The sequence below is a fragment of the Salvelinus alpinus genome, chromosome 3 (genome assembly GCF_045679555.1).
Source record: "Salvelinus alpinus chromosome 3, SLU_Salpinus.1, whole genome shotgun sequence".
Classification (NCBI taxonomy): domain Eukaryota; kingdom Metazoa; phylum Chordata; class Actinopteri; order Salmoniformes; family Salmonidae; genus Salvelinus; species Salvelinus alpinus.
In genome coordinates, this window is record NC_092088.1 from 19,162,722 (window position 1) to 19,174,828 (window position 12,107).

The following is a 12,107-nucleotide window of genomic DNA, read 5'->3' on the forward strand; positions in this document are numbered from 1 at the left end:
GGAGAGAGGGATAGAGAAAGAGAGAAATAGAGAGGAAGAAACCGAGATAAAGGTATGAGTAGTACCTGCGAAGACAGTCTGTGAGCGTGGTGGCCCCGGAGAGGTGGCTCTCTCCGTTGAGTGTGCTGCCGTCCCCCCCGGGGCTGAGGGGCCAGAAGGGCGTGGACGACCCCGGCAGGTCCAAACTGATGTCCCAGAATGGGTCAATCGTCGTGGAAACACCGCTACAGGACGAGAGGGGAGGAGTCTGAGGGAATGGCACTGTAAGGTTTGGGCTTTGACAGATCTGAAGCTTATGGAACTTTCTTATGACCCCCACCATATAAGTAGTCACAACACTGACAATATTTGTTTGCATGTAAACTCAGCAACAAAAAAAAAGAAACGTCCCCTTTTCAGGACTCTGTCTTTCAAAGATAATTCGTAAAAATCCAAATAACTTCACAGAAGGGTTTAAACACTGTTTCCCATGCTTGTTCAATGAACCATAAACAATTAATGAACATGCACCTGTGGAACGGTCGTTAAGACACTAACGGCTTACAGACGGTAGGCAATTAAGGTCACAGTTATGAAAACCTAGGACACTAAAGAGGCCTTTCTACTGACTCTGAAAAACACCAAAAGAAAGATGCCCAGGGTCCCTGCTCATCTGCGTGAACGTGCCTTAGGAATGCTGCAAGGAGGCATGAGGACTACAGATGAGGCCAGGGCAATAAATTGCAATGTCCGTACTGTGAGACGCCTAAGACAGCGCTACAGGGAGACAGGACGGACAGCTGATCGTCCTAGCAGTGTCAGACCACGTGTAACACCTGCACAGGCTCGGTACATCCGAACATCGGTCTGGGGCGGTGTGTCACAGCATCATCGGACTGGGCTTGCTGTCATTGCTGGCAATCTAATCACTGTGCCTTACAGGGAAGACATCCTCCTCCCTCATGTGGTACCCATCCTGCAGGCTCATCCTGACATGACCCTCCAGCATTACAATGCCACCAGCCATACTGCTCGTTCTGTGCGTGATTTCCTGCAAGACAGGAATGTCAGTGTTCTGCCATAGTCAGCGAAGAGCCCAGATCTCAATCCCATTGAGCACATCTGGGACCTGTTGGATCAGAGGGTGAGGACTAGGGCCATTCCCCCCAGAAATGTCTGGGAACTTGCAGGTGCCTTGGTGGAAGAGTGGCATAACATCTCACAGCAAGAACTGGCAAATCTGGTGCAGTCCATGAGGAGGAGATGCACTGCCGTACTTAATGCAGCTGGTGGCCACACCAGATACTGACTGTTACTTTTGATTTTGATCCCCTTTTTGTTTTTTGTTCAGGGACACATTATTCAATTTCTGTTAGTAACATGTCTGTGGAACTTGTTCAGTTATTGTCTCAGTTGTTGAATCTTGTCATGTTCATACAAATATTTACGCGTTAAGTTTGCTGAAAATAAACGCAGTTGACAGTGAGAGGATGTTTCTTTTTTTGCTGAGTTTATGTATTCAAAATGTTGCACAAAGGTTTCTAAATCAATGCATCAAACAAAGATTGTGCAATGCTCCAAGTGTCCACCAGGTGGGGATAGAACACTGTCAATCTACACTGTCCAGTAGAGGGCCTGCTACAGCAGAGGGAGTGAAACAGTGGGTGGTGTGTGTCTGTTCAAATCAGTCCCACTCTCCCTGACTCACTGCAGAGGAGAGGGGGTCAGACCAAGGCTGACACTGAGTGATGTAAAACATGATGCAACATGAGCACAGACAGAGACACAGAGACAAAGTAAGGATGAAGCATAAATGTCACATAAAAGGAAAAAAACAATGACACACACAGGAGCTTACTGGCAGACTTGACATGTGACGTCAGACTGCAGGCCTCCAGTGAAGATTTGGTCGATGATGCAGTTGCAGTTATTGGGGTTGTTAGCCTTCTTCCCGTTGTCATCTCCTTGGTGAGCACAGGGACACGGACACACGATTGAGAATCAAAGCATGTCGAACTACCATATCAACCCTCCCCTCCCCCTTACCACAATATCAGAGAGGGAACGAGAGAGAGAGAGGGATGGTGGAGGACGACACAGAGCCAAGCAAAGACAATCAGCGCTTTTATGTAGAGTGTCTGTGTCAATTAGTAACCTCTCAGCTCATCTCATCCAGGCTGCCAGTCAGTCATTTGCATCTCATTTCATCCAGGCAGTCAGTTATCAGCCTGATCGGGGCAGTTAGCAGACCAGCACAGCCATTTCCCACACTCCCCTCCTCTGCAGTTCCTTGTCTCCCCCTCGCTCATATTCCTGCTTTTCCTCCCACCCGTTGACTGTGGCTGAAGTAGAGAGTGTGGGTGCCATTTGAGTAGAGCAGTCTGCTTTCTACAATCTGTGTGTGTGTGTGTGTGTGTGTGTGTGTGTGTGTGTGTGTGTGTGTGTGTGTGTGTGTGTGTGTGTAAATCTGTGTAATATATGCGTCTCTGTATATACAGTGTATTCAGAAAGTATTCAGACCACTTCCCTTTTTGTTTTTTACATTTTGTTACATTACTGCCTTAATCTAAAATAGACTAGTTATCCTCATCAATCAACACTCAATACCCCATAATGACAAAGCGAAAACAGGTTTAGACATTTTTTGCAAATTTATAAAAAATATATAAATAAGATATCTGTTTTATAAGTATTCAGACCCTTTGCTATGAGACTCAAACTTGAGCTCAGGTGCATCCTGTTTCTATTGATCATCCTTGAGATGTTTCTACAACTTGATTGGAGTTCACCTGTGAAAATTTCAATTGATTGAACATGATTTGGAAAGGCACACATCTGTCTATATAAAGTCCCACAGTTGACATGGCATGTCAGAGCAAAAACCAAGCCATTAGGTCAAAGGAATTGTCCGAAGAGCTCCGAGACAGGATTGTAGAGAGGCACAGATGGTCTCTGACAGAGCTCCAGAGTTCCTCTGTGGAAATGAGAGAACCTTCCAGAAGGACAACCATCTCGGCAGCAATCCAGCAATCAGACCTTCATGGTAGAGGGGCCAGACGGAAACAGCCCGTTTGGAGTTTGCCGAAAGGCACCTAAAGGACTCTGACCACGAGAAACAAGATTCTCTGGTCTGATGAAACCAAGATTGAACTCTTTGGCCTGAATGCCAACAGTCACGTCTGGAGGAAACCTGGCACCATCCCTACGGTGAAGCATGGTGGTAGCAACATTATGTTGTGGGGATGTTTTTTAGAGGCAGGGACTGGAAGACCAGTCAGGATCGAGGGAAAGATGAACGGAGCAAAGTACAGAGGGATCCTTGATGAAAACCTGCTTCAGAGCGCTCAGGACCTCAGAGTGGGGTGAATGTTTTTATTTTTTTTATTTCACCTTTATTTAACCAGGTCGGCCAGTTGAGAACAAGTTCTAATTTACAACTGCAACCTGGCCAAGATAAAGCAAAAGCAGTGCGACAAAAACAACAGAGTTACACATAAACAAAGGTTCACCTTCCAACAGGACAACAACCCTAAGTACACAGCCAACATGATGCAGGAGTGGCTTCGGGACAAGTCTCTGAATGTCTTTGTGTGGCCCAGCCAGACCCCGGACTTGAACCCGATCAAACATCTCTGAAGACACCTGAAAATAGCTGTGCAGTGACGCTCCCCGTCCAACCCGACAAAGCTTGAGAGGATCTGCAGAGAAGAATGGGAGGAACTCCCCAAATACAGGTGTGCCAAGGTTGTAGCGTCATACCCAAGAAGACTCGAGGATGTAATCGCTACCAAAAGGTGCTTCAACAAAGTACTGAGTAAAGAGTCTGAATACTTATGTAAAATGTGAGTTAAAAAAAAGAAAATCTAATAAATTTGCAAATATTTATAAAAACCTGTTTTTGCTTTGTCATTATGGGGTACTGTGTGTAGATTGATGAGAAATAAAATGTTATCCAATTCAACAAGGCTGTAAAAGTAACAAAATGTGGAAAAAGTCAAGGTGTCTGAATACTTCCCGTATGCACAAGGTAGTTCTAAGGCTTATAATGTAGTGTGTATGTGTGTGTCTGTGCGTGAGTGCGCGCGTGTACTATGATGCAGACCTTTGCAGTGGCGGTGCAGCACATCCAGGGCAGCGATGAGGAACTCGTGGGCATCCTGCTGCTCGTAGCCCGCAAGGTGGCGCGCGTGAGTCCACACCAGGTGCAGCAGCCGGAAGGGAATGTGGGGCGAGCGGTGGCCCGAGTAGAACTGAGAGAGAGAGAGGGGGACGAAAAGGGAAACATTAGGAGAGGCAGAGGATGTGGAAAAGAGGGACAGATAAAAATGGAACAAGGAGAGAGGGGGATGAAGAGAGAAAGAAAGTAAAGGTGAATAAGAGAAATGCGAGAGAAAATAAGAGGGATGAGGGAGAAAATGAAGGTTGGAGAAGGGGCGGGATGAAACAGGCACTTAAACCATACTACGTTCTAAGTACGTCCACAATAATAGTTTTAGAGGGAGAAAAGAAAAGATAGTTGGGCTGAGACGGATGAAGGTTAGACAGCTGTAGAGGTGGGCTGAGAGAGAAAGAGGTAGGAGAAAGGAGGCGTGTGAGACTGAAAGAGAAATATATTTTTAAGCCCTTACCTCCTGAAAGAGCTGTGACATCTCACACACCAGACAGGAGTTGGACTGCATCTCACACTTGTGTCTGTCGGACAGGAAGAAGTCCCGCAGCAGGGGGGTGTGGGTGAGGGCCTGGACGATGCAGTTCATAAAACACGTGTTTCCCAGGTTGATCAGACCTCGAAGACCTGAGGGAGAGAGAGACAGAGAGCGCGAGAGAGAGAGACAGAGAGCGCGAGAGAGAGAGACAGAGAGCGCGAGAGAGAGAGACAGAGAGCGCGAGAGAGAGACAGACAGAGCGAGAAAGAGAGACAGAGAGAGCGCGAGAGAGAGACAGAGAGAGCGAGAAAGAGAGACAGAGAGAGCGCGAGAGAGAGACAGAGAGCGCGAGAGAGAGACAAGAGAGCGCGAGAGAGAGACAAGAGAGCGCGAGAGAGAGACAGAGAGCGCGAGAGAGAGACAGAGAGCGCGAGAGAGAGACAGAGAGCGCGAGAGAGACAGAGAGCGCGAGAGAGAGACAGAGAGCGCGAGAGAGAGACAGAGAGCGCGAGAGAGAGACAGAGAGCGCGAGAGAGAGACAGAGAGCGCGAGAGAGAGACAGAGAGCGCGAGAGAGAGACAGAGAGCGCGAGAGAGAGACAGAGAGCGCGAGAGAGAGACAGAGAGCGCGAGAGAGAGACAGAGAGCGCGAGAGAGAGACAGAGAGCGCGCAAGAGAGACAGAGAGCGCGCGAGAGAGACAGACAGAAACAGACAGACAGAGAAAACACATCTTGAATATAATTTCCAGTGCCAAAAGCACCACAGTAAACGAGAACCAGTGGAGGCCACACTATCACAGATGGCCACAGTGGTCCCTAGAGGAAGGTTGGAGTGAACACAGCAGCCCCAAACTGGCAGGACAACAGGGTAAGAGACCCAGAGAGATGGGCGTCCCTGACAGGTGAGACCAGGCACACACGCAACACACGTTGGCCCTGACCAGCTGCTCCCTCTAGAAGTTTAGTTACAAGAAAAAGAGAGATGGAGGGAAAATGAGGAGGGATGGAGAGGGAGAGACAAGAGTGAGGAGGTCGCTCCCTTCCGGACATGAAAACACCTCCCACAGTGCACCGTTCTCTGTGTCTTTCCTAAGCGGGCAAGAGCGCATCTTGACAAAAAAATTATCACATTTGATATTTCTCACGAGAGAGTGAGACCGAGAGAGAGAAAGAGAGAGACAGAGAGAGCGAGAGCACAGAGGGAACACGAGTGGTTAGCGGCTAGCAGAAGCCTGCAGCGATGCCGTTTAACACCATTCATTCTCCATCTCTGAGCTGCTCCCTCGCTGTGTGGAGGAGGGGTGAGAAAGAGAGGGATGCGAAACGAAGGTCATTTCCCCCCACTGTACCGCACTTCATAAACCCCTGATCGATAATAACATACTACTGAATATTTGTCTCCCTCTTGCACAGACACACACAGACGGAGGCTAAATGCCATGCTCTGAAGCCTGGACCTGCTCCAAGGCCTTGTTCCTGACCACCTGCTCACGTTACAACCCTGGGAGTTTAGTTAAGAGAGAAAACAGGGACGAGGAACGGAACGAGAGAGGGATTGAGGAGAAGACAAGCAGATCCAGTTGCGAGCACCTGTCAAGAGAGCGAGGAGGCTTCTGCCTTCTGGACATGAACACATTCCCCATCATGCACCATTCTCTGTGTGTCACCTAGGCTTCATTCAGGTTCAATGTACTTGGACTCAGCCACACACACACACACACACAGGCAGCTTGACAAAAACACATTTAGACTTGGTCTTTTTTCATCTCATCCAACCTCATTACGTTTAGCATAGAGCGAGAGGAGAGGGACAGCGAGCGGCTAGCAGTAGCCTGCAGCGACGCTGTTTAACACCATTGATTCTCCATCTCAGTGTGAGCAGAGCTGCTCCCTCGCTGTGTGGATGAGGGGTGAGAAAGGGAGGAGAGGAAGGTTTTATTTCCCCAATGGACAGCACTACAGAAAACCCAGATCGATAACATACTACTGATGGGTTCTGACTTCTGAACTTGAAATATGAAATCTCCTTGTTCATGGTACTTGAGGGACAGAGGAGAATACGGAACGTTCCCGTTATTGTTAGACATCAGTTATCCTGTGGAAAGGAGAAGGGCCACAGTCTGGCTTCAGTTGTTGGGTTGTAATTTGAACTACTTGCTACACCAGAAGTGAATGGTTATCTGTAGGAGGAATGTATATGGTGGGGTCAATGAAGGTTGGATATGGATAGGGGCTTGGAATGTTACTGAGTAAGGGGAAAGGCAGTCGCATGGTTGTGGTCATTGATAAGGGTGGGGAGCTGTGGATTAGTGAGGAATGGGGGCAGAGGTCATGTCAGGTCACATTAAGGGAGAAGGAACAGTTTATTACCCGTATCACTTAACTTTAGGTGAAGTCTCCTCCTTTTCTGAAAGTGGGGTACACACACACACACACACACACACACACACACACACACACACACACACACACACACACACACACACACACACACACACACACACACACACACACACACACACACACACAGGTGGGAACATGCCTGTCTGTTCAGCTGTCTGACCCATTGGGTGAATAAACTTGGTTTGAGCTTTTCCTTGTTGTCTGGTGTATTTAGTACCTAACACTACTGTGTATATTTCTCTCTTGCGCACACATTTTCAGACACACCCAACTGGAGTCCCTGCAATGAGATTCAGGAGAGACTGGGAGTTCTATCCACCCATGTGCTCCAGACACCCACAGTCTGCACTGCAGCTGCTGTCATCACAGTGAACCTCATAGGGAATGAACTACACCCAGAAAGAGAGATGCAGACCAGGCTTGTGTTAGTCCCGGCCTCCTTCTTCTAACCCTTCTGTGTTTGCAGGTCTGGTGTGTTCAATATGGCAATGACACCACCAAGCCTTGGAACTTCCTTCTGCCATATCGCTTATCCCGTCATTGTGTTTCTTCATATTTGGAAACACAGAAAGGGGAAAGCCCAGGGTAAGGAGCTAGGATAAAGGGACCAGGGTAAGGAGCTAGGATGAAAAGGGACCAGGGTAAGGAGCTAGGATGAAAAGGGACCAGGGTAAGGAGCTAGGATGAAAAGGGACCAGGGTAAGGAGCTAGGATGAAAAGGGACCAGGGTAAGGAGCTAGGATGAAAAGGGACCAGGGTAAGGAGCTAGGATGAAAAGGGACCAGGGTAAGGAGCTAGGATGAAAAGGGACCAGGGTAAGGAGCTAGGATGAAAAGGGACCAGGGTAAGGAGCTAGGATAAAAGGGACCAGGGTAAGGAGCTAGGATGAAAGGGACCAGGGTAAGGAGCTAGGATGAAAGGGACCAGGGTAAGGAGCTAGGATGAAAGGGACCAGGGTAAGGAGCTAGGATGAAAGGGACCAGGGTAAGGAGCTAGGATGAAAGGGACCAGGGTAAGGACCTAGGATAAAGGGACCAGGGTAAGGAGCTAGGATGAAAGGGACCAGGGTAAGGAGCTAGGATGAAAAGGACCAGGGTAAGGACCTAGGATGAAAGGGACCAGGGTAAGGACCTAGGATAAAGGGACCAGGGTAAGGAGCTAGGATAATGGGACCAGGGTAAGGAGCTAGGATGAAAGGGACCAGGGTAAGGAGCGAGGATGAAAGGGACCAGGGTAAGGAGCTAGGATAAAGGGACCAGGGTAAGGAGCTAGGATGAAAGGGACCAGGGTAAGGAGCTAGGATGAAAGGGACCAGGGTAAGGAGCTAGGATGAAAGGGACCAGGGTAAGGAGCTAGGATAAAAGGGACCAGGGTAAGGAGCGAGGATGAAAGGGACCAGGGTAAGGAGCTAGGATAAAGGGACCAGGGTAAGGAGCTAGGATGAAAAGGGACCAGGGTAAGGAGCTAGGATGAAAAGGGACCAGGGTAAGGAGCTAGGATGAAAAGGGACCAGGGTAAGGAGCTAGGATGAAAGGGACCAGGGTAAGGAGCTAGGATGAAAGGGACCAGGGTAAGGAGCTAGGATGAAAAGGACCAGGGTAAGGAGCTAGGATGAAAGGGACCAGGGTAAGGAGCTAGGATGAAAAGGGACCAGGGTAAGGAGCTAGGATGAAAAGGGACCAGGGTAAGGAGCTAGGATGAAAAGGGACCAGGGTAAGGAGCTAGGATGAAAAGGGACCAGGGTAAGGAGCTAGGATGAAAAGGGACCAGGGTAAGGAGCTAGGATGAAAAGGGACCAGGGTAAGGAGCTAGGATGAAAAGGGACCAGGGTAAGGAGCTAGGATGAAAAGGGACCAGGGTAAGGAGCTAGGATGAAAAGGGACCAGGGTAAGGAGCTAGGATGAAAGGGACCAGGGTAAGGAGCTAGGATGAAAGGGACCAGGGTAAGGAGCTAGGATGAAAGGGACCAGGGTAAGGAGCTAGGATGAAAAGGACCAGGGTAAGGAGCTAGGATGAAAGGGACCAGGGTAAGGACCTAGGATAAAGGGACCAGGGTAAGGAGCTAGGATGAAAAGGACCAGGGTAAGGAGCTAGGATGAAAGGGACCAGGGTAAGGAGCTAGGATGAAAAGGACCAGGGTAAGGAGCTAGGATGAAAGGGACCAGGGTAAGGACCTAGGATAAAGGGACCAGGGTAAGGAGCTAGGATGAAAAGGACCAGGGTAAGGAGCTAGGATGAAAGGGACCAGGGTAAGGATCTAGGATAAAGGGACTAGGGTAAGGATCTAGGATAAAGGGACCAGGGTAAGGAGCTAGGATAAAGGGACCAGGGTAAGGAGCTAGGATGAAAGGGACCAGGGTAAGGATCTAGGATAAAGGGACCAGGGTAAGGAGCTAGGATAAAGGGACCAGGGTAAGGAGCTAGGATAAAGGGACCAGGGTAAGGAGCTAGGATAAAGGGACCAGGGTAAGGACCTAGGATAAAGGGACCAGGGTAAGGAGCTAGGATAAAGGGACCAGGGTAAGGACCTAGGATAAAGGGACCAGGCGCAAGACAACTCTTGCTATAGCCAGCCTCTGCAGCGCTGGAGGTGCCCTCACCAATGGTGCAGTTTGTTGTTATTTTCCGGCGCTTTGGATTGTGCCGCAGCAGTTCCAGCTCTCGCTTGGTGGGCTCCCACGTCGAATACTTCTCCCCTACACCTGACATTCAAACGACAGGAAAGAAAACAAAAATAAATAAACTTAAAATTTAACAAGCCAGGTAGCTTAACCATAAGCCTGAGAGGAAGTGAATAAGAAATATGGAAACATACATGGCCCAAGGCAGTGGAATCTCTATTAGTGAATACAGGTGTTTTACATAGTGCATGTACAACAAGAGGTGCATCAATGTACTACACTGTGGATCCCTAAAGATGTACCTACAGCTGAGGTGTCAGTGTGCTATGTTGCAAGCCAGAGGGCACTACTGAGGGATTAAATAGGGGAAAGAACCTACCTTGCAACTTCCACGCTTTCCTTTGTTCCTCTTTGGCAATCTGTTCCATGTCTTTGTCGTATATGTAGTCTTGGCACACAAAGCAGTATATCCCGCCGTACAATAGATCTATAGCTGGAAGATAAAAAGAGAGACCGAGAGAGGAAGAAATTAGATGGGAGGAGGAGGAAGGAACGAATAAGCTCAAGGCTATGTTGGCTAATTTGTAGCCCCCGGGTTAGCTGTTGAGAAAGGTGCTACACCACTCTTGAACACATTCTATACCTCTGCAAGGCCAGCTTATGTGCTGACATCTTTACTGAGACACAGCCAGCGGGAGAGAGACACAGACAAAAAAAAAAACTGGTGAAAGCTACCTCTCTATCCCGTTACCTATCATATCCTCCTCACCTTTTAAGCAACCGCAGCGTCAATACCTGTTTGCAGTTCCCATGACAACCTGCCTCTTTCAATTGTCTGCTTGAGGCAGGTGTACATCGCGTGTGTGTGTGTGTGTGTGTGTGTGTGTGTGTGTGTAAATGGTCGGCCGCATGATTAATTACAGTATTAATGTGGATTAGATATGGTGTTGACTGGTGTGACTGAATGTATTGAAAATGTCAGGCTGGGCCCTGCAGGTATAGGTGAATTAGTACCAAGCTGATGCTGATAGCAAATACAAGAACATCAAGTCTGCCTGTAGATTCAATTCACACCAAAACAAATAAAAACTTTGTTCTACAGATGCAACATGCCGTGGATATTGCACCTAAGCCTATAATGCTGATATTGCCGTGAAAAGAGAACTTCCCTGCAGATTGTCACATCAACGACGGAGGCAACTCCCTAATCGAGCACAACAGAGAGAGTGAAACACTAGCCTTAGGCCTCAGATTGTATGACAGCCACGCTGTCAACGGCACGACAAGAACAGGAGAGAGAACGAAACAGAGTTGCGTAACAAGGTGAGACCAGGCTTATTGCTGGAGAGAAGACCAAAACAAAAATAAACCAATGGACCTTCAGGTAACCATGGGAACGCAGAAAAGGGAGGGGGAGAAAGAGAGAACACAAACATAACATGAGGTAAATAGAAGAACAGATCAAATATCTGAAAGGAAGAACATTTAAGGAAAATGGCGTGAAAGGATCAAGAAGAGAAGGAATCGTTTTAATTTAATTCTGTAGTGTTTACGAAGACGTGTTAATTACCCTGCACGCTAGTCTGGTGAGATCTGTCCTTTTCTTCTGCTGCTGTAGCGTAAATCTATCTGCACGCTGGCACATTTTTATTCAGTAGCTAACCTAATTAACACACCAATTAATCTCCAGAGTGGCTGGGAGGGAGGGCGCGCACGGGCCTGGGCAAGGAGATAACACTGAACGGTCTGTGTTGCCAAGCACATAGGAAGCCTGCCTGCCACAACACTAACACCAGCCTATATCATCCCCCTAACAAGCATTAGTACATCTAAACATGGCACAATAACTTTTGTCTATTATCCCCAATATTGGGAAGACAAAAGCAATTGCTATACACACACACTCAGTGGACAGTTTATTAGGTACACCACCCCGTTCACAAAAAGGGATCTCTCCTACAGACAGTCACGTGGCCGTGGCTTGCTATATAAAGCAGGCAGACAGGCATCGAGGCATTCAGTTACAGTCCCATTGACCGTTAGAATGGGCAAAACAAGAGACCTAAGTGACCGAGCGTGGTATAATCATCGGTGCCAGCCACGCCAGATTCAGTATCTCAGAAACGGCCGGCCGCCTGGGCTTTTCACGCACGACAGTTTTTAGCGTTTACCGAGAATGGTGCGACAAACAAAACACATCCAGTCAGTGGCAGTCCTGTGGGCGAAAACAGGGGTCGAAGGAGAACGGCAAGAATCGTGCAAGCCAACAGGCGCAGGACAACAGTACAGCATCTCGGAACGCACAACTTGTCGATCCTTGTCGCGGATGGGCTATTGCAGCAGACTACCACACTGGGTCCCACTCCTAGCAGCTACAAACAAGAAGCGATGTGCACGCAGTCATCAACACCGGACAATTGAGGAGTGGAAAAACATTGCCTGGTCCGACAAATCCCGG

At 48.4% G+C, this 12,107-nt stretch overlaps 1 protein-coding gene across 4 annotated transcripts in view; it reads right to left on the minus strand.

The window, feature by feature from the left end:
• Positions 1-12,107, minus strand: part of usp22 (ubiquitin specific peptidase 22) — a 41,239-nt gene that overhangs the window by 4,267 nt on the left and 24,865 nt on the right. For all 4 annotated transcript variants that reach the window (XM_071391805.1, XM_071391808.1, XM_071391806.1 and 1 more), the window contains 6 exons: positions 10,029-10,142; positions 9,629-9,730; positions 4,608-4,774; positions 4,082-4,229; positions 1,838-1,943; positions 66-224 (listed from right to left, as the gene is read on the minus strand). In XM_071391805.1, coding sequence (XP_071247906.1) covers positions 66-224; positions 1,838-1,943; positions 4,082-4,229; positions 4,608-4,774; positions 9,629-9,730; positions 10,029-10,142 — 796 coding nt within the window. The remainder of the gene's footprint in view (positions 1-65; positions 225-1,837; positions 1,944-4,081; positions 4,230-4,607; positions 4,775-9,628; positions 9,731-10,028; positions 10,143-12,107) is intronic.